General features: G+C 54.1%; 1 protein-coding gene across 1 annotated transcript in view; it reads right to left on the bottom strand.

Annotated features, from left to right (window-relative positions):
• Positions 1-11134: 11134 nt before the first annotated feature.
• PRDM16 (PR/SET domain 16) overlaps positions 11135-22359 on the bottom strand; it is a 229019-nt gene continuing 217794 nt past the window's right edge. Inside the window, exons 15-18 of the mRNA XM_068985749.1 lie at positions 21428-21602; positions 13678-13911; positions 12431-12605; positions 11135-11269 (exon numbers count right to left, since the gene is read on the bottom strand). Coding sequence (XP_068841850.1) covers positions 11135-11269; positions 12431-12605; positions 13678-13911; positions 21428-21602 — 719 coding nt within the window. The remainder of the gene's footprint in view (positions 11270-12430; positions 12606-13677; positions 13912-21427; positions 21603-22359) is intronic.

Raw genomic sequence — 22359 nt, forward strand, 5'->3', positions numbered from 1 at the left:
ATCCTACCACCTGAGGCTGGCCTCGGCTGGCTGAGCGTGTGGTTGGGGACGAGGGACCAGGATCAGATGGCTTGCCTATCTGGGCCTCTGCTGTAAAGCAGAGATTAGATGATGGCACATGAAATAACCAGAGTCCATGCCCAGGGCTGATGGCTGGAAAGAAACAATTTGAGGGTCTTGTGACGGGCGTGGGGAGAAGGACCCGGGGTTGACCGCACAGCCCTCTTCCTCTGCTCATCTGCCAGTGGGGGTGAGTCTCTGGAACTCTCCCACCCTGTGGCTGGGACCCAGGGTGTGGGGGGCCGGGTCAGCCCAGAGCAGACGGCCCTTTCAGTGGCGCCCAGGCTTCTTTCCCACCCCGGGCTTCCAGGCCAGCTGTTCCCTGACCTGAGAGCTGAATGCAGCATTGATGTACCCCTATTTGAAAAATGGGTCTTTGCAGGTGTGATTGAGACAGGAGCCTACCTGATTAGGCCCCAAATCCGATAAGAAGAGGAGAGCTGGATACCCAGACAGAAGGGAGGGGTCTGGTGTGGATGGAGACGTAGGTTGGAGTCGTGTGTCTGCGGGTCGAGGATGCTGAGAAGTTGGAAGAGGTGGGAAGGATCCCCCGCTAGAGACTGCCCTCACCTTGATCTCAGACAGAGCTGGGAGAGGATGTGTCTCCGTTGTTTTGTGGTCATTCATTGCAGTGGCCCAGGAAGATGACCAGCCTCTCTCATCTTGTCTCTGCCTCTGACGAGCATCCTACTTGGCTAACCTGTTTCTGTCTTCCTGCTGGCATGCAGGCTTCCCGGGGTGGGGGGTGGTCTGCCCATAGAGGGCAGCCTGCACCCTGCTCCTGTGTGTCGGGGTGCCTCTGTGCCTGGCCTCAGGGCACCGTTCAGCAGGCCAGGAGGAGACGGGGCAGCACGGATTAGACGGAGCTCACCCCACATGTCTGGGCCTCACCAGCCTGGGGACATTTTCAGCCTTGAGAATTGAGAGGAAGAGGCCTTGTGAAGGCGGCTCTTGTGTGGCCCTGGGGTCTTCTCCCTCCCCGTTCCCCATGAGAACCTTAGAGGGGACACCACTGGCTGTCACAGGCTCAGGGCCTTAGCTCCGTGCCAGCGTCCTGGGGGAGGAACCTGCATACTGATGGTCACCCCTGGAAAGTAAGATGTGGGTCAGCTGCATGCCCGGCTTGCCCAGCACTCACAAAATGAGGGGTTTCCCGAACCTCTGGGATCATCAACCCCATGGCTCTCGGGATTTCCTACAAAGTCGACGCCTGCTGTCTGACGGAGTCCCTTTCCTATGGCTCCAGGGTGTCCTGTGCTCCAGGGTGTCCTGTGCTCCAGGAGGTCTTGCTCGAGTCTTCCAAACTTTTGCTCAGTTGCAGGGCCACAGCCCAGAGAGGCAGTGTCCTGAGGCCAGCAGCCCCCCAGGAGGCCTTTGGTTTGACCATCCTGGGTGCTGAGGGCGAAAGGGGCAGTGCCCACTCTCTCCCTACCTCCCTAGCTGCAGGGAAGGTGGGGGCTGGAGGATAGGGCACAGTAGGTCTCCTTTCTTCTCTGGGCCTGGCATCCAGCTGACCCACCACTCACTGCAGGGCCCCTCCCCTCGGGTGCATGGTCCAGCCCGCGGGCAGCTGGGAAAGGTCTCATTGACCTCGGGTATTGGGGCAGCTGTGAGTGGGCCTGAGGACAGAGGCTCTTCTGTGTTGGTTGACTGGAGGCCCAGTCTGGGTGGGGTCCACAGATGGACACAGGGGCGGTGCAGGGGCTGGGCTGCTGGGCAGGGCCTGGCTCCCTCTTTGGCCCATAGGGGTGGCCTTGCTGAGCAGGAGGCTCAGTTCAGGGAGCACACGGTCACTCTGTCTTGTGGCCCAGCTAACAATTGGGCCTCCTGTTAAGGTAGCAAGTGGTTGTTACCTCCTATTAAATGCCTACTGTGTACCAGGCTTCCTGCATCACCTTCTGGAATTCTTACAGAAACTCCCTAAGGTGTCAATGTCTCCCATTTCATCCAGAGGTCAAGTGTCTGTGCTTTATTACCTGGCTAGTGAGTGACCCGGCCAAGAGGAGAGCTCAGGCTTATCTGAGTGCAAAGCCCAGGCCCCCTCTCATAATTAGGGACTATTTAAGGTTTCCAAAGAGGTAAGGCATTTTAAAAATGCACTTATCTGCTCCAATTGAGAACTCAAAGCATTACAGACATTCCAGCTGTGATGATGCAGCTCCCACTGTAATCAATAGAAAACTGGGCAAAAATAAGAAGCAACTGTTGTAGTCGTCAACAACAGGTAGCAGGGCTTAGTGGTAAAGAATCTGTCTGCCAGTGCAGGAGACGCAGGAGTCACTGGTTCAGTCTCTGGGTGGGGAAGATCCCCTGGAGGACGGCATGGGAACCCACTCCAGTACTCTTTCCTGGAGAATCCCATGGGCAGAGGAGCCTGGCGTGCTACAGTCCGTACGGTTGCAAAGAGCTGGATGCAGCTGAAGCAACTGAGCGCACAACATGTGGCAGAGAACAGTGGGGGTGGGAGGAGGACCCAGTGAGGTGAGCCCCACACCTGCCCAACTTTCTTCTGAGAGGCAGGACAAAGCAGAACACAGTGGCCTCACTGAGCTAGCCGAGGCAGGCAGAGATGGGGTCAGGGAGGATGAGGGGACTGGGCCTTGCAGGCAGAGCCTCAGAGGGAAGGCAGCAGTGCAGAAAAGGATTTTGAGAAGCCTCCGGGGCCAGCCTGAGTCTGGTCAAATGCTCTGCTCTGTGTGCAGAATGAGATCCTGGGAGCCGAGCAGAGAATAGCTCCCAGCATCCACACAAGCTCGGAAACACTTGATAGCCAATCACCAGGATCAAGAGGCCTCGTGCAGCCCAGGGCATTGGGGATCAAGAGGCCTCGTGGACCCCAGGGCATTGGCTGGAGATCAACAAAGCCCACGTCTTAGGTGAAGGTAAGCTTACACCTTAGGTGGAAGGGGCAGAGGCTGCTCTACATCTGACCAACAGAGTTTTTGAAACAAGCAAAGACCAGGCTGGCCTCCAAGTCAGTTAACTGCTTGTCAGCATGAAAATTTCTTAAAAGAATGCCAACAAACTCTGAGGTCTCAACCTCCAGCACCCAGTGAAACATTAACAGACACGTGACCTTTAAGTGTGAGAAAAAGCAACCAATAGAAAGAGACCCAGAAACGACATAGATGATACAACTAGCAGGGCTTCCCTTGTGGCTCAGCTGGTAAAGAATCTGCCTGCAATGCGTGAGATCTGGGTTCGATTCCTAGGTTGGGAAGGTCCCCTGGAGAAGGGAAACGCTACCCACTCCAGTATTCTGGCCTGGAGAATTCCCTGGACAATAGTCCGTGGGGTTGCAAAGAGTCGGACTCGACTGAGCAACTTTCGCTTCGCTTTGCTTCATGAAGGGTGGCGCTAGCGGTAAAGAACCCATCCGCCAATGCAGGATATGTAAGAACTGTGTGTTCGATCCCTGGGTTGGGAAGATCCTCTGGAGAAAGAAATGGCAACCCACTCCAGTATTCTTGCCTGGAGAATCCCATGGACAGAGGAGCCTGGTGGGCTATAGTCCATAGGGTCACAAAGAGTTGGACATGACTGAAGTGACTTAGCACACATGATAACTATTCCAAGGATATAAGAGAAGCCTTGAACATAAAAGAGAAAGTATAATGTATAATGAATATGATCAAAAGAAAAAGAATGCTGAATCAAATGAAAATTCTAAAGATGAAAAAAATATTCAAGATATGAACATTTAAAAACATACTGGATGGAGTTAACAGATTAGATACTACAGAAGGAAAGATCAGTGAACTTGAAGACAGGACCACAGAAGTCATCCAGAGCTCCAAGGCCTGGTGGGCGCATGAATCCAGGGGTTTCAGCTGGATCCTAGGAGAAAGAGCCAACTACCTCCCTTGGGGTTTTGGTCCCCCAGCCTCTCTGTTGGGCTTCCCTGGTGGCTCAGATGGTAAAGAATCTGCCTGCAATGTGGGAAACCTGGGTTTGATCCCTGGTTTGGGCAGATCCCCTGGAGAAGGGAATGGCTACCCACTCCAATATTCTTGCCTGGAGAATTCCGTGGACAGAGGAACTTGGCAGGCTACAGTCCATGGTGTCGCAAAGAGTCGAACACGACTTAGCGACCTTCACTTGCACTCACAGCCTCTCTGTTGGGCCACAGCTGGTGCTCGGGCCTCCCTGTCTTATAACCATGGAATTCTGTCTTCTCTGCCCTGAAGCTCTGGAGCAAACTCCACCTCCCTTTCCTGAACTGGGTGTAAGTTTTGGGGAGGACGTGGCCCAGCAGTGCTGTGCACAGCGCTCTTCCCTTCGTGAGGACCACAGTGCAGGCTGTGGCCAGCAGCCACCTCCCGCCCCAGAACCGTGCTCTGAGCATCTTGTTATTCTGGGCCCCTCTTGCTAGTCCATCTGTTCCCACGAAAGCCAGCCTGTGTCTAGCCATTTCACCCTGAATTAAGATACTTTTTGATCTTGGGGAAGACTTTTGTTGCCCCAAGAAATGAAGTTAACGATTCTCAAAATAGCTTCTCTGCAAATAACCAACAGGCTCACTTGGCCCAGAATGAATCTGAAGGGGAATTCAAAAGCATCTCTTTTCCCAGAAAACAGATTTCTCATTGACACAGTTTTCTCCTGTTGATTTTCACCCCTCTTGTTTCCAAAATGGAACCTTTTTCCTCGATCTTCCCTGCCAGGAGCTGGGCTTCAGGGAGACAGCGCTGGCTTGCCAGCCTGTTCTCTGTGCCTCTGTTCTTTCCCTCTGAGGTCCCCTGACAATAGGGCTCTTATCAGACAGGCTCCTGTCCTGGGCTACTCCTCTCTCTTCGGGGGTGGAGGGCATAGAGTAAGGCTGCTGGGCTGAACAAAGATGGGAGCTCTGACCCCTGACGGCAGCCTGCCTGGGGAGTTTGGGAGGGCATAACGGGGTGGGCTGGAGACTGTCACTCCAGCTTGGTGAACGGCTTTTGGAAGTGTGGCCATTCACCAGTTCTGTGATTTGCATCGTTTGTCCTCTGAGAATGGAAATTTATTTCTCAAGCTATCCCTGTGCTTGGAACTCCAGGGCAAAGCTCATATCTGACCACAGGATTCAGATCACAGGATGACAGTCACACCAGGGAAGAAATCACCTTAAAATGTTTAACTGCTTCCCCCAATCAGTGCTATCCTGGAGACACACATACTTGATGGTGTAAAGAAAGTGAAAAGACTCAGTACTCAGATTTGGGCCCAGGGATCTTGTTCCAAGGTCAACTGCAGTTTCTTCCCTCTGGTGGCTATCAGATGCTGCCGTTTAGAGGAACCCAGGCCTTGCCCCGTTCTGTTACCTCTCTCAGCGCAGGTTCAGCCCCCTTCAGAGGCACTGGAGGTCTCAAGATCCATGTTGAGTGAGCGTTCTTACAGCAGACCATCCATCCATCATCTATCTGCCCATCCATCCACCCACCCACCCACCCACCCATCATTCCATCCATCCATTCATAGGTGGATCCACTCACCTATCCATCATCCATCCACCCACACATCTATCCATACATTTATCCAGCCATCTATCCATCCATCCATCCATCCATCCATCCATCCATCCATCTGTCCATCTGCTATCCATCCACCCATCCATCATTCACCTATCCACGCATCCATCATCCATCTATCCATCCATTCACCTATTCATCCATCATCTATTCTTCATTTCTTTGTGCAGCCTGACAGATGGGCCCCAAGAAGGAATGCCTGGGTACACAGAAGGAGGGTGCCCTGGGGGGCTATGTTTGCTCCTCCCGCAGCCCTGGCCTTTGCTCTGCCTTGATCCATCTGGCCATTGCTGGTGGGTCAGGCTAAGGCCCTGGCTGGAAGCAGTGTGTGGGTCAGACACAGCTGAAGTGGAGGGCTGGCTGGTGCAGAGGTCTACTCTTAGAGGGGGGCAGATTTGGGGCTGGCCTTATAGGTGGGCTTCTCCTCCATCAAGAGGCCCTGGTGAGAGTTTATGGGCATGGGCGCTGGGGGCAGGGACATGTTGGGGTAAGAATACCTGGGGGCAGTTTCATTTGGAGGTGGGCACACCAGTAGGGTGCCATGCCTAGAGGTAGGCCCACCTGGAGATGGGCACACCTGAAGGCCACTATGATTGAGAGTAGAAACACCTGGAGGCTGCCACACCTGGAGCAGGGCACACCTGGGGGCCATACCTAACGGTCACCTTGTCCTGAGGTGGGCACACTCGGAGGAGGGCACAGCTGGAGACCAGCACTCTCACTGCAAGGCTGTCCTGGGTAGTTGGTGCCCTCTCTGAACTTGTTCTTTTCTGGAAAACAGGAACAGCAAGGGGACCTGCCCTGGGGCTGATACAGGAGGATGGCACGAGGGGCTCTCCATCAGGGCTGGTGAGCCTCCCCACCAGCCACACCCTGACTCTTGAGTCTGTTCTCACCACCCCTCCCCAGCCCTCCGAGGCCTCTGTTCTCCCTGAGTGAAGCATGCAGGCACAGAAGCTTAGAAAAGCACACAGATTTATTGCATATCAATCTCATGTATAAATTCATTGTAGCGTCGGAAAGATTACATTTGGTATACAGTCCTAGTCTACAGCATCAACCTCAAAATCAGCTTCTCCTAGGCTTCATCGTAAAGACATTTCTCTACACACGTACATTTGTCTTTATCACAAGCATCATCAAAATGAAATCTGCAGAGTCACTCTCTGAATGATTCCTACATTTGATGTCTTTTCCTTTCCTTCTCCCACAGCGATTTCCATGTTAAGAACTGCGTCTTCCATGTGGGCAGTTCAGGACTCCTAGTCTTGAGGACGCAGACTCTAATCATATATTTAATAAGTGCATCTATGGGATTTTCCTTTTCGTAAAAATTTCACGAACAGACACAATAATGACTACACACGAGCCATGCAGTTTACTTAGAACAGAAGCAAATTTACAATCGGGGGACGTGGGACATACACCAGCCTCCTTCTCAATGGTTTTTTTTAAAAAAAACATTATGGAGAAAAACCAGACATTTACACTTGACTTCTTTTCAACACTATACAGCTCTAAAAGAAAAAAAAAAAAGAAAAAAAAAACTGAACCATAATGTAACGATGGCAAAGGATGACATGGACGCACAGGTTTGGAGTGTCACCAGCGTACGCGTATGGATGCCCTCAGTCCCGTGTGGACACGGGGCTCAGCTTCCCTCGTTTGGAGGAGAACGAGGAAGAGAGGTGCGCGGAAAGGAGCCTTCAGGATAACTTTGTTCGTGAGTGAATTGCACATCTGGAAACATAAGCTGCCTTTTCATTCTATCTACTTTTACTTTTTTTTTCCCCCCACAAGTGGTAATACGAATCCGTGGCAGAAAAGAAAGAAAACATAAACACTGGAATGGCAGGAGGAGAGGGACACTCCTTGGCATCTTGTGAGGACATCTTAGTCACAGTATCACTCATCGCTACAGAGACATTCATGGCTTTTGAGACCCGGCTGACCTCCACCGACCAGGAGCAGCTATGTCCCCGCGTCCCCAGCCGGGAGGGGAGCGAGGTGCCCGGCTCCCCGTCCATTCCCCGCCAGTGCCCCAGGCAGCAGTGCGGGGTGCTCTCCCAGGGGTGCCGCCCCTGCCCCTCCCAGGACAGCACAGTGAATAAGCTCAGTAGATTTCAGTCACTTGGGCAGTAGTGGGGGGAGGCTGGGGCCCGGGGGCGCCACAATCCAGTGCTTTGAGGCTTCGGGGCTAATACAAGGGATGTGTATTCAGGCAAGTGCTTTGCGAATGTTCACTGAGGAAGCAGCCAGGATGCAGAAGGACAAGGGCCCTCAGGGTTTCCAGGGCCAATCAGTGTCTGGGTGGACTGGCCGCACTCTTGGCATCGTATGGGAAGGCCACTAGGGCTGGGCAGCCTCTCAGGCCCACCCCAGTCACTTATCCCCACCCCAGGGTTCCAGGTGGGGTGTAGAAATGCATGCCTCTGGGTTCCAACCCGAGGCTTCTGGGTCCCCCTTATGAAGGGCTGGCTGGCCAAAGGGTTATCAGTCCTGGGGTCCTACCCGCTTGTCCTGGGAATGAAAGGGTTGGGCCCGAGGTGGGAGTTGGGGTCTGAGGGGCAGCAGAGGGAAGGGTAAGGAGACTTCCTTCCTAATTTCCACTTGGGGGTGAGAGTCAGCAGTCCAAAGAGGGAAGCAGACAAGGCTGGAATGAAGGGCCCTGGCCCCGGCACACTAGCCTAATGGGGTTCCTAGTTTATAGCCCTGAGTCTGGCCACCAGCCCACAGATGCATTGGTTGGCCAGCCAGCCGCCAGTTGCATCCGTGCCATGAAGCTGGGCTCTCGGAATTCTCCAGCCCGAGCTCCCAGGGCCTCCAGGGCGTCCCCCTGGGTCTGAGCAGGTGGCTGGTGCTGGATCCTGGGGGGCAGAGAAGACCTGGGGAGGGACAGCTGACTGTGGTTGGGACAACACTCAACTTTGAGGCCAGGTTTCATGGACCCACCAGGCGTAGGAAATAAGTGCTCTTTTTATCTGAGGGTCCAAGGACAGAACCCTCCCCGCCACCGAATCTGCCAAATGCCCAGGCTGGAGGAGAAACTGGGCTTATTCTAATTATTTTCAAGAGGGACAAAAAACAAGACTTAAAATGTGTAGTCAGGGTTCTTGGGGATGGGGAAGGAAAGAAAGAAAGAGTCAGAGTTTAAGGAGATCAGCTGCAGAGAGCCAACCGTGACCGTCAGAGAGACCAGAGGTGAACAGAAGGGCTGGGCTGCAGGGAACAGACACTCAGGCCTCCACCTGCCCAAACATCCTGCTTTGGACAGAGAGAGTCAAATAGCAAAAAAAAGCACACACCTTATTGTTTAGCAGAAGAAATCATATAATTTGGGTTTACAGAAATGGGGAGGTGGTATCTGAGGTTGACTTTCCAAAGGGGTCCCATCTCGATCGAGGGAGAGTTGGAAACTGCAACACACCAGGTGGGTCCACTAGGGGGGTGGGGTGAAGGATGCTTCTGAGGCGATGTGAGCAGCCGTGTCTGTAAATCCTTGTGGGTGTGGCTGCGGGCAGCTCCTCTGCCAGCAGCTTCTCTGACTGCCCTGGGGGCCACGTTCCAGCCTGTTCCCACGTGGAAGGCGCTCTGAGTGGTACCTTGACCGGATCCGGGAAAGGCCAAATCCTTTCACTAGGATCTGCAGGTCCGTGCGCCCTTGGGGATCCCCATCCACAGGTCTCCACTGTGAAGCCGAACCCCCAGTGCCCAGGCGGACGATTGTCTTGGCCTGGAGCGGCTAGACGGTTGGCCACTCCATGACTGTTTGTATTTTCACACATTTCTTAGGGCAACTTGGGCGGGTTTTTTTCTCTTCTTCTTGGGATGCTAGTCTTCGTTTTTCTTCCAAACAATAAAAGAAATAAATAGAGCACTTGTCTTAAATGCAACTGAAACTCAAATTTAACAAAAACACATGATTGTCTGGAAAATGGGCAGCAGGATTCGTTGGGGGGGGGACGTGGGGTATTTGGCACATTAAAAATCGCCCCACTCCCTGGTTATTGATCACACAACACACAACCTTATTACACGGTTTTGGTCCTTCACTAGATACTTATATTAACATTATTTCTTCACAATAAGAATGTCTAATGCCAAAAATACTGTTAAGGAAGAAATAAAATAAGAAAAGAAATGAATTAGAAAAAATTACAAGTTATATACAGATTAAGGTCAATTCCATCAGGGAAAAAAAAAAACAACAACAATTATTCGATATTGGCCCCTATGGGAATAATTTAAAGCCCATTGAGTGGAGAGCAGCCGGGTCCTGGGAGGTGCCGTCCGTCCCCTCAGGGCTGTGCTGTCTTAGCTCTTTGTGGAGGTCGCACCTGGACTCCCGTCCTTCTGGAGCCGGGTCCCGCCCGCCAGGAACCCACACAGAGAGCGAAGTGGCAGTTGTGTCCTGGGGTCTCAGGTGAGCATGGAGCTTGGCAGCCTGGAGCAGAGGAGCCTTGGAGTGCACCCCACGGAAGCCCCTATGGGGGGTGCCCACCCCCTTCCCCTTGTCCATCCACAGGGGGTGGGGTGGGTGGGTGCTGGAGATCCCAAGATGACCAGCGGGCCCTGCCTTCTGCAGAATGGTTGGGGGCAGGGCAGAGGGGCTTGGCCACTTCTGCGCTGGGGACCAAGTCCCTGCTTCGACCTCCCCCTGGGTGGGGGACGCGGGCACGAATCCCATGTCACACAATGACAGGCACATCTCTGAGTCCCAGCCTTGGGCCAGCCCAGGACATCATATCTGATTCCAGGCACAGTCTCAAACTGCTCCCGGGAGTGGGCTCCGCCCCTTGGTTCTGGGGGCAGGGTGCCCAGAATCACCTTGGCTTTACAAACACAGTCAGGGATAGAAAATCTCTCCATTATCTACAGTATAAAGAACACCCCCAAACGCAGGGCTGGGTCCCAGGCAGGTTTGGGTTTGCAAAGAAGCTGAGATTTCAAAGCAATGCAAAATTACTTTTAAAAAACAATTTGCAAGTCACTTTGTGATCTTTTTTAAAAAATACTGTCTATTTTTAAAACCACATGCTTAAATAGACTCTGTCGTCAATAAGATTACCAAAAGGATCATTCTTGTCATTTTCTTTATAAAAACTGTCAGGGCGATTCCCTCTTTAGTGCACGCCCAGATGTCCGTTCCCTCCCTAGATGCCACATGGCGCCCGGGAGAGGCCCACCAGCCTCGGGGCGGGGTTCAAACCCCGTCCTTGCCCATGGGGTTGACTCTGTGAGGCAGCCCCCAGTGCTGTGCCTGGATAGAGTGAGCTGTACCATCTGAAAGCCGTTCTCAAGACTGATGCTTAGAGCCAGTGAAACCCTATGATGGCTCCAAGGATGCCGGGTTCTGAGTTTTCATTGCAAAAGTCAGAGTTGGACCATGGAGAGGGGAACAGACGCTGACGAGTGGTCAGATACAGGTGACAAGGAGGGGTCTCCTCGGCTCCAAGCCACACAGGCTCCCAAGGCCCTTGCCTCCGTCTTCTGCCATGGAGATTTCTGTTGGGAAGTCGGGGGCCCTGGTGGCCTCACTTGGACTCTGACCCCAGCCCCTCTCAGGCCGGTCAGAGGTGGTTGATGGGGTTAAAGGCTCCAGACTCTGGCGTGGCTCCCGCGATGTTCAGCCAAGCGTCCAGAGGGCCCTGGGAAGAGGCGTGGAGAGGAGCGTCCTCGGAAAGGGACAGCATCATTGCATACGCCTGGGTGGAGGGGAGGGTACACACAGGACAGAAGGTGAGTGTTGTGGGGTGGGTGCTGTAGACCCCAGGCCAGCCCATGCCTTCCCAGCCTCCCACTCCCTCCCACTGACCTCAGACCCAGAGGTGAGGTGGGGGCAAAGGTGTTGGGGGCTGGCCTGCAGAGGAGGCATCTTTGCAGAGGGCCACTAAGACCCTCAGCCTCTTTGGGGGCACATCCGCCCTCGCAGGCGCCCCTACATCCCTGGTGATCAGCACGGACTCACAGGCAAGCATGCTTTTCAGGGGGACCAGGGTGCTGGTGGTTACGGCTTAGATCCCATCAAGGAGGCACAGGCCCTGCCTAGTGGGCCCTGTCCGGTGTGGATGACCATGGTGGTGGCTAAAAGCTATTTCAGGGACGTGGTGTGCAGCACTTCTGAGCTAAGAGTAGACGTGCTTCTGTCCCAGAGCCCAGCTTGGCCCCCAGAGCATGAGTGGATGGGACCCGGGGCCACTCAGAGCAGGTGGGGCAGGGTGTGTCCACCCAATTTCACACTCGGGACAGGATTAGTAAAAAGACGAAGACAGACACGCAGACGGTTTTTGCTCAGACTTGGGTGAGCTGCGGAGAGCTGAGTGGAACCCCAAGTCCCCCAGGCTGAAAATAAGCAGGGTCCTGCAGCCCCTAGGCTGCGGGTGAGTCATGCCGGCCAGCCTGTGCCCTGCTGACTCGCCATAGCTGCAGCTTGGAGCCCGTGACCCTGATGGGGGAGCATCCCTCGAGAGGACCCTGGGCTACCATCACTCCTGCTTGGGCAGAGGCAGAGGGAGGCCAGTGCAGCCATGAGGGCACTGCTGGTGGAAACCGCCCTCTGGGTACGTGAGGGCCAGGACCCACGTGTACGGGAGCACTGTGGGACTGGGGGAGCACCCTTGAGAGGGTCTGGCTCTCGTTCATCTGCCTTCAACCTCTCCCCGCCCTTGCTTTCAGGGAAAGGGAGTCATTTGGGGGGTCTCTCTAGCCAAAGCAATGGGCATGGGAGGGCTGGAGTCCTGGGTGTCCCCCATGCAGACATGGGATGGCCACAGAGAGAAGGGAGACGGTCCCTGGTCGGGGAGGCACAGCTGGGGCCTGCCATCCAGTCTGGGGAAGGTCAGGGGCAGGCTCTGGTAGGTACCTACCTGGTTCTTAGCCTGCCTGTACAGGGTCTGTTTTAAAGTCTCAGAATCTAAGGTGGAATTAAGCACATCTTTAACTTCAAACGTTTCCTCAGCTGTTCTGCGGAGATCCAGCCCCTTCCCAAAAGTCGGCATCGGCTCCAAAGCCAAGAGACCGCCTGGTGGCTCCTCAACACACCTGCACCAACGACCGGAGAGGGGCCTGCTGTCAGCCTGTCTGGCCTCGGCCACCTCTCTGAAGCCCACGGCCAGCTCCGTGCCTGCATGCACACCACAGCATCTCCACGAGCCACATGCACAGGAGACAGACACATGGACACACAGACACGTGGACGGAAGCCACATGAATACAGGAAAGTGATGGAGGACGCAGAGGAGGTCAGTGCGTGCACACACACTGCAAGCACAGGCGGGGCGCCAGGCCCCTGGGGACAGAGCACAGGCTGGGAGCAGGGCAGAGGTCTCGGTTCCCGAAATCTGGGTTGTTCTGGGGGGCCCACTCTCAGGGCCCAGAGTGGGAGGAAGTGGGCCCTCTCTGAAAGGCCCGCAGGATCTGCCAGCCACCCCCAGGAGGACCTTGAATGCTGGTGGCATCACCGCTGCTGAATGTAGGCGGTGAGCAGTGGGGACGCAGCAGGAGAGGCTCTCCTCTGCCAGCTTTCAAAATCATCGGTGCTCAACCCCCACCCACAGCCCGTTGGAGACAGACGTCACTGCTCCTGGTTCTGCAGGGCCAGAGACCACCCATGGGTCCCTGATCAGCTCCTTCTCAGCCTTCACCTGCCCTGCTCTGCTTCTGGACTGGGTGAAGCATGTGTGCACATGCACATGTATACACACACGTGTACAAACATGCACCGGCATGTGTGCACATGTATACACATGTGCCCACATGGGCGAGGGTGTGTACACAGTTGCACATGTGGTGTTCACACACATGTGTGTGCACATATGTATGCACGCACATACGTGCCTGTGTGTGCACGTGCACATGTCCACATGTGTACGTGTGTGCACATGTGCATTGTGTGTATGTGTGTGCAGGTATGTGTGCATGTGTGTGTGTGAGTTTGGGGCCTGGTCTCACCCTGACCTGTGCACAGAAGTCTTTGCAGTGGAAACACCTACTGGGAAGGAAAGAACCCCGCTAGCAGGGTGGACGGTGTGGGACTGAGGTCACCCCCTCAGTGCTTGCCTGTCTCCCTGCCTGGGGCCCGGGCACTCGGGGCCCGCAGAGGGCAGGTGCCCACCTTCGGGTGTGGTCAAAGCCCACGGCCAGGGAGGTGGGTGGCTCCTCATCCTCATCGTCCTCGTAGGCGCCCTGAGGCTCGGGGGTGGGGGATGCGGTGTCTTCCTGTGACTTCCCTGCCAGGCTGTCATCGTCCTCCTCCAGCTCCTCCTCCTCCTCCTCCTCCACGTCCTCTGGCTTCCTGATGGCCAGGCCTGGGCACTGGGAGGCGCCATCTAGGTTCTGGACTTCTGGCCTGAAACGACATGGAGGGAGCTGACCACAGATGTCCTGAGGCAGCAACTTGGCTCCAGCGGCTCCGGCTCCCCCCGATCCCTGATGCCCCCAGCCCCCTCCGACGGCAGCCTGCCCTTCTCGGTCAGAGCTGGGGTTCTGAGTGGCCCGTCTCCGTCCTCGGCTGCTGTTCCGAGTGATTAAAAAAGGGACGGGCACCTGCCCAGGACCAGGATGAAGCTGGGCAGCAGGCTCCTGTCATGCTGGCGTGGACATGGGACACTCAGGGGTTCAGGAAGGGCACTACAGCTGGCCTGGCTGGCAAGGGGTCCTGGGAGCTGGACTGGGCTTGGGCCCTGCATGACAGGTGTCCCTGGGGAGGCTCAGAGTGCGGGAGGTGTGTGGCCCCCTCCTGATGAGTGCCTGCTCTTTCCCACCCGCCACGAGGGCACGAGGACTGGGCGGCCCTCCGCAGATGGGGTATCTTAGACCTGGGGCTCTGGGCCGTGTGGACTGGGCTGTTGTTGGTGATGGAAACCCTCCAGGGTGAGTGTGTTTCTGAGACTGGGCTGTCTCTCCTGCAGCCCAGACACCTCCCCTCATCCCCAGGGGTCCCTGCAGCTGGGGGCCTTTCCCATTCTGGTCCTCATCATTGAAAAGAGAAATCGAGCTGTGAGGAAGAGGGTGCCCATTCCTTTGAGAAAATGACAACGGCGTTGTTCGGTTCATCTGCAAGTTCATGACCAGGTGCCGTGGCCACACATGGGTTGGGCCCGAGGCCACCTGGGCAGTGTCCCACACACGGGTGGAGGTGGACGGCGGGCAAGGCACATGCTTCGTGAATTGGAGTCCTGAGCCCCTGGACTCCACCCCTTCTGGACCTCACACAGCCCATGGGAGTCCATCCCCTGCTGTCGGGAGAGACTCAGGGCCCTGCTTCAGGCACTAAGGCAAGAAGAATGTCTTCTCCTAGTGGTCACCATCTCCAAATACAGAGCTGAGTGGACGGGCTGGGAAGCCCCCGGTGGTTCAGTTCTTGGCACCCCCGTCTTCACTTCTCATCTTTCCACTGTAGAGTGTGCAGTTGCTGACAGCTGACCTATCCTCCAGGACAGGCAGGACCCTAACATGTCTCCCTTGATGCTGGGCATCAGATTCACGTCTGTCCACCAGTGGTGAGGACCCCAGAGCCAGGTCCTGCCTCCCTCCCTGGGTCTTGGCAGGTCCCCTTGGGCGGGGTTTGTCATCTCAGAGCCCACAGCCTCCTGGGGAATGTGAGAACAGCCCCCACCCTGAGTGCTGATGGACAGCACAGGTGGGGAGCTTGGGACAGCGCAAAGCCCTGGTGTCGTTTAATCAAACCTGAGTCTCTGTGCGTTTACATATAAACCCCTCTGTGGGAGCAGCGACCATGAGTGAGCACTTTGTCCTGGCACCGTGCCTTGTCCTGCACAGAGACCTACTCATTGGTGCGAGGCCTGCGTCAAACACCAGCGCTCATTGAGCGGGGGGATGGATACAGCGGGGACAGAGACGGGAGTCTGGCTGGAGACAGCTTCAGACAGAGAGGAAACCAGGACGAGTGGCCGGGCCTCCAAACAGCTGCCTGGGTGCAGAATGTCCCCGGGGCCAGCCTGACACAGCACATGGCTATGGCTCAAACAGCAGGGATGGTCCCTCTCCACTCCAGTAGATTCGTTGTTGTTGCTCAGTTGCTCAGTTGTGTCAGATTCTTTGTGACCCCGTGGACTGCAGCACCTCAGGCTTTGCTGTCTTTCACCATCTTCCGGAGACTGCTCAAACTCATGTCCTTTGAATCACTGATGCCATCCAAACATCTTGTCCTCTGTTGTCCCCTTCTCCTGCCTTCAGTCTTTCCCAACATCAGGGTCTTTTTCAGTGAGTCAGCTCTTTGCATCAGGAGGCCAAAGTATTGGAGCTTCAGCTTCAGCAACAGTCCTTACAATGAATATTCATGGTTGATTTCCATTAGGATTGACTGCTTTGATCTCCTTACTGTCCAACAGAGTCTCAAGAGTCTTCTCCAACACCACAGTTCAAAAGCATCACTTCTTTGGTGCTCAGCCTGTGGTCCAACTCTCAGATCTGTACATGACTACTGGAAAAACCATGGTTTTGACTAGACGGACCTTTGTCAGCAAAGAGATGTCTCTGATTTTGAGTATGCCGTTTAGGTTTGTCACAGCTTTTCTTCAAAGGAGTAAGCACCTTTCAATTTCATGGCTGCAGTCACTATCCGCACTGATTTCAGAGCAAAATAAACTAAAATCTGTCACTGTTTCCATTGTTTCCCCACCTGTTTGCCATTAAGTGATGGGACCAGATGCCATGATCTTCATTTTTTTGAATGTTGAGTTTTAAGCCAGCTTTTTCACTCTCCTCTTTCACCTTAATCAAGAGGCTCTTTAATTCCTCTTTGCTCTCTGCCATAAGTGTGGTGTCATCTGCATATCTGAGGTTATTGATATTTCTCCCGGCAATCTTGATTCCAGCTTGTGCTTCATCCAGCCTGGCATTTCACATGATGTACTCTCCATATAAGTTAAATAAGCAGGATGACAATATATAGCCTTGACGTACTTCTTTCCCAATTTGGAACCAGTTCATCATTCCATGTCTGGTTCTAACTGTTGCTTCTTAATCTCCATACAGATTTCTCAGGTAAGGTGATCTGGTATTTTCAACTTCTGAAAATTTTTTCACAGTTTGTTGTGATCTGCACAGTCAAAGGCTTCAGCATAGTCAATGAAGCAGAAGTATATGTTTTCCTAGAATTCTCTAGCTTTTTCTGTGACCCAACGGATACTGGCAATTTGATCTCTGGTTCCTCTACCTTTTCTAAATCTAGCTTGTACATTTGGAAGTTCTTGGTTCACATACTGTTGAAGCCTAGCTTGAACAATTTTGAGCATTACTTTGCTAGCGTGTGAGATGAGTGCAATTGTGCAGTAGTTTGAGCATTCTCTCTCATTGCCTTTCTTTGAGATTGGAATGAAAACCTACCTTTTACAGTTCTGTGGCCACTGCTGAGTTTTCCAAATTTGCTGGCATATTGAGTGCATCACTTTAACAGCATCATCTTTTAGGACTTGAAATAGGTGAACTGGAATTCCATCACCTCCACTAACTTTGTTTGTAGCAATGCTTCCTAAGGCCCACTTGACTTCACATTCCAGGATGTCTGGCTCTAGGTGAGTGATCACAGCATCATGGTTATCTGGGTCACTAAGATCTTTTTTTGTATAGTTCTTCTGTGTACTCTTGCCACCTCTTCTTAATATCTTCTGCTTCTGTTAGGTCCATACTGTTTCTGTCTTTTATTGTTCTTATCTTTGCATGAAATGTTACCTTGGTATCTCTAATTTTCTTGAAGTGATCTCTAGTCTTTCCCATTCTATTGTTTCCCTCTATTTCTTTGCATTGTTCACTTTAAAACACATTTTTATCTCTCCTTGCTATTCTCTGGAACTCTCTATTCAGATGGATATATCTTTCCTTTTCTCCTTTGCCTTTAGCTTCTCTTCTTTTCTCAGCTACTTGTAAGGCCTCAGATTTTTGCTTTTTGCATTTCTTTTTCTTGGGGATGGTTTTGATTACTGCCTCCTGTACAATGTCATAAACCTCCGTCCATAGTTCTTCAGGCACTCTGTCTATCAGATCTCATCCCTTGAATCTATTTGTCACTTCCACTGTATAATCGTAAAGGATTTGATTTAGGTCATACTTGAATGGCCCTAGTCGTTTTCCCTATGTTCTTCAATTTAAGTCTGAATTTGACAATAAGGAGTTCATGATCTGAGGCACAGTCAGCTCCTGATCTTGTTTTTGCTGACTGTATAGAGCTTCTCCGTCTTTGGCTACAAAGAATATGATCAATCTGATTTTGGTTTGACCATCTGGTGATGTCATGTGTCAGAAGAGGGTGTTTGCTATGACCAGTGCGTTCTCTTGGCAAAACTGTTAGCCTTTGCCCTGCTACATTTTGTACTCCAAGGCCAAACTTGCCTGTTACTCCAGGTATCTCTTGACTTCGTACTTTTGCATTCTAGTCCCCTATTATGAAGGACATCTTTTTCTTGGTGTTAGTTCTAGAAGGTCTTGTAGGTCATCATAGAAATGTTCAACTTCAGCTTCTTCAGTATTAGTGATTGGGGCACAGACTTGGATTACTATAATATTGAATGGTTTGCCTTGGAAATGAACAGAGATCATTCTGTCATTTTTAAGATTGCACCCAAGCACTGCATTTTGGACTCTTTTGTTGACTATGAGGGCTACTTCATTTCTTCTAAGGGATTCTTGCCCATAGTAGTAGATATAATGGTCATCTAAATTAAATTCACCCATTCTGATTCATTTGAGTTCACTGATTCCTAAAATGTCGGTGTTCACTCTTGCCATCTCCTGCTTGACCACTCCAATTTACCTTGATTCATGGACCTAACATTCCAGGTTCCTATGCAATATTGTTCTTTATGGCATCTGACTTTACTTCCATCCCCAGTCATATCCACAATTGGGTGTTGTTTTTGCTTTGGCGTTGTCTCTTCATTCTTTCTGGAGTTGTTTCTCCACTCTTCTCCAGGAGCATATTGGGCACCTACCCACCTGGGGAGTTCAGCTTTCAGTGTCATATCTTTTTGCCTTTTCATGCTGTTCATGGGGTTCTAAGGCAATAATGCTGAAGTGGTTTGCCAGTCCCTTCTCCAGTGGACGTTTTGTCAGAACTCTCCACCATGACCCGTCTGTCTTGGGTGGCCCTACACAGCATGGCTCATAGTTCCACTGAGTTAGGCAAAGCTGTGGTCCATGTGATCAGTTTGGTTAGTTTTCTGTGACTGTGGTTTTCATTCTGTCTGCCCTCTGATGGATGAGGATAAGAGGCTTGTGGAAGCTTCCTGATGGGAGGGACTGGCTGTGGGGAAAACTGGGTCTTGTTCTGGTGGGCAAGGCCATGCTCAGTAAGTCTTTAATCCAATTTTCTGCTGATGGTTGAGTCTGTGTTCCCTCCTTGTAGTTTGGCCTGAGGCCAAACTACGGTAGGGGTAATAGTGGCTATGGCAACCTCCTTCAAAAAGACCTATACCAGCATGCCAGGGCTCCTTGGACTGTTGTAGCCAGTGCCCCTGACCCCGCGGCAGGCCACTGTTGACCCATTGCTCCTCCAGAGATTCCCAGGCACACACAGATAAGTCTGGCTCAGCCTCTTATAGATGCCCCAGATGCAGGTGTCTCGGGGCCGATGCCTCCTCCCAGCCCCTTCCCTGGACTCTGGTGCTTTGCTGGTGATCCCTGGGGCCCCTCCGCTTGCAGACACATCATGCGCTCTGCTTCACCTTCACATGGGGTCACCTCATTTTCTTTTTCTAAAAAAGACTATTTGTTTTTGGCTATGCTGGGTCTCCACTGCTGCCTGGGCTTTCTCTAGTCGCCGAGAGTGGGGGTTACTCTCTGGTTGCAGAGCGTGGGCTTCGCATTGTGGGGCTTCTCACTGCAGGGCTTCTCTACAGAGCACAGGCTCTAGAGTGTGCAGGCTTCCGGAGCTGTGGTGCACGGGCTCGGTTGCCTTGAGGCATGTGGGATCATCCTAGACCAGGAACCAAACCCACGTCCCTTGCATTGGCAGGTGGATTCCCAGCCACTGGACCACTAGAGAAATCCCAAATTTCTCCCTTTTCTGAGGACACCTGTCCTATCGGATACAGGCCACCTGATTTCAGAGTGACATCATAACTAATTACACCTGAGAAGATCTTATTTCCAAATCAGGTCACTCTGAGGGGCTGGAGGTCAGGATGTTGACAGAGGAATTTGGGGAGGGGGCAGGGTTTGGCCCAGGGGTTTCTGGGGTCAGGAAGCCTGGCAGGCTTCCTGAGTTATAATGGACTGTCAAGAGAAGGTCACTGGTTCTGGGTGGTGTTAACACTGGGCTCCAATAGAACTGCCAGCATCCCAGCACTTTCTGTAGATTAGCTGACAAACGTCAACTATCAACACGGTCCCACTTCTGACAATGATGTGGGGGCACCTCCAGTGGGGAGAGGGCCTGGTCTGTGGGCTGGCTCTGCCCTGGGCTTTCTGAGGGGTGTGGGGCCGGTGTCTGAGTCTCACTTACCACCCCCACCCCTGGGGCCCTGGCTGAAATGCTGCTCTGTGGGGTCAGGATGGTGCCAGCCCCTCTTCCTTCTGGGGACACCCCATCTTTCCTGGTGACTCTCCTGGGGTGTCCTCCGTATGGCTGAGAGCTGGGCCTGCCACTCAGGGACAGAGTTGGGGGGCCATCTACCCCAGGGAGGATGCCCCTGGCTTGTCCTTGTCAGCTCCCCATCTGGCTCTGCCCTGGGCACAGGGGGCCACAGCTCAGGGGAGCGTGTATCAGCCAGGATGTGCCTCATGGCCTGGCTCCTGGATGCTCAGGTCCATGACTTACTCTGAAGGTGGAGACCTCAGAACTTGAACCATGGACAGCTCTCAGATGGAGCCCAGAGTGTTGCCAGAATGAAGCTCGCCACTCTGGGTGCAGATGGCAGGGCTGGGCTCCCACTAGACCATCACATGCGACCAGAGCTGGGGACGGACCCAGGCACTTTGTTGGCTGCTCTCCGATATCAAGGTCTTTCGTGCCTGGCAGGGCTGGGGCTCTGGGAAATGCAGCCCACGGCCAGCCTCTCCCATGTCCCCTCCTCTGAGCCCACCCAGGCACCAGATGGGATCACCTTCCTGGGCATGGATTTAGGACTCAGAAGAGCCAGAAACAGCCTGGGCACCAAGCCCCTGTGCCCGCCCATGGATCCTGAAGTTCTGCTCAGTGCCCCTGCTCTGCCTCAGGGGCCCCAGGGGTGAAGGAGATGCAGCCGGCCGGGGGGAGCAGACAGGCCCCTGGGAAGCCGGGTGTCCTGGGTGGGAGGGAACTGGGCTCTGGGCTGGCAGCCCACCCATGGACAGAAGGGTTAGAGCCAGACACCCAATCCTCTGGGCCTCATTTCCTCTGCAGAAGCAGGGGAGCGCGTCCCTAAGCACTAGGAGTCCCGCATCTCTGAGTCTCTGCCGCGGAGGCCTGGGATCAAGGGAATGTGTTACAGCCTCTACATCTTAGGATCCCAATTCTGCCATTTTCCTGCCTGTGTGTGTGTTTAAAGGAGTAGCACTCTTGCTAGAAACCGTTCGAGTGTCAGATTAAATGAGCCTGTCCTGGAGTTCCAGAGGCATGGTGGATGTCATGAAAGGAGCCCTCACCTGGCTGGCGTTTGGCCGCACGTGCATTGAGGCCCGTGTGCTGGTGGCACCGAGCGTGTGACACCCGCCATCGGGCCGGGGCGCTTGTTCTCTGCAGATGCAGAGAGCCGAGGCGGGGTGGCTGGTGGGTGGCAGGGTGCCAGCTGAAGAGCCTGCAGGCCTCGCCCTCTGCTGTGGGCCTGGGGTCTCTGGTGCTGTGGTGGGGGCCTGCTGTGGGCGTGACCATATAGGGAACCATACAGAGTCCAGACCTTCCTGGGACCCTGGGACGTGTTTCTTACCGTTTGTCTGTTCGTGTTGATGCTTGGTTCATCTCACTGTTGGCAATAAAGTTTCTGATTTCAGAGAAATAGGAGTCTTCCTTTTCATCTAAAAGTGCGTGGTTGTCCGACTCGGAGGTGGGGGAGGAGGCGCTGGTCCCCAGGTGGTTGGTGAGGACCCCCGCATGCTGGCTCACTGTGGGGAGGGGGAAGCATCAGAGGAGGGTACCCCTCGGCTGCACCCCACCCTCTGCGGCACAGCAGGAGGGGACAGGTGGCTGAAGCAGTGCACATGCGGGGCACTCTTAGGGAACACCCCCTTAGGGAAACTCAAGGGTACAAGGTTCCCCTGAATGAAGATGGCTTGAGGGGTGACTGCAGGCTTTCCCCTAGGGCTAGCCTGTGTTGCCCCCTCCTCAGCCCTCCTCTCCCTACCCTGCACCTTGCCCCACCCATCACCCCATCCTCCAGGACCCCTCCCTGCTCCCAGCACCCCACCTTGACCCATCACCCCATCCTCCAGGCCCCCCTCCCTGCTCCCAGCACCCCACCTTGACCCATCACCCCATCCTCCAGGCCCCCCTCCCTGCTCCCAGCACCCCACCTTGACCCATCACCCCATCCTCCAGGCCCCCCCTGCTCCCTGCTCCCCGCCCCTCCCTGCGCCCCATCCTCCAGGCCCTCCTCTCCCGTGCCCTGCCCGTCACCCCATCCTCCAGGCCCCCCCTGCTCCCTGCTCCCCGCCCCTCCCTGCGCCCCATCCTCCAGGCCCTCCTCTCCCGTGCCCTGCCCGTCACCCCATCCTCCAGGCCCCTGCTGCTCCCTGCTCCCCGCCCCTCCCTGCGCCCCATCCTCCAGGCCCTCCTCTCCCGTGCCCTGCCCGTCACCCCATCCTCCAGGCCCGCCCCCCCCCCCCCCCGCTCCCTGCTCCCCGCCCCTCCCTGCGCCCCATC

This window comes from Capricornis sumatraensis, chromosome 14 (assembly GCF_032405125.1).
Source record: "Capricornis sumatraensis isolate serow.1 chromosome 14, serow.2, whole genome shotgun sequence".
Taxonomy (NCBI): domain Eukaryota; kingdom Metazoa; phylum Chordata; class Mammalia; order Artiodactyla; family Bovidae; genus Capricornis; species Capricornis sumatraensis.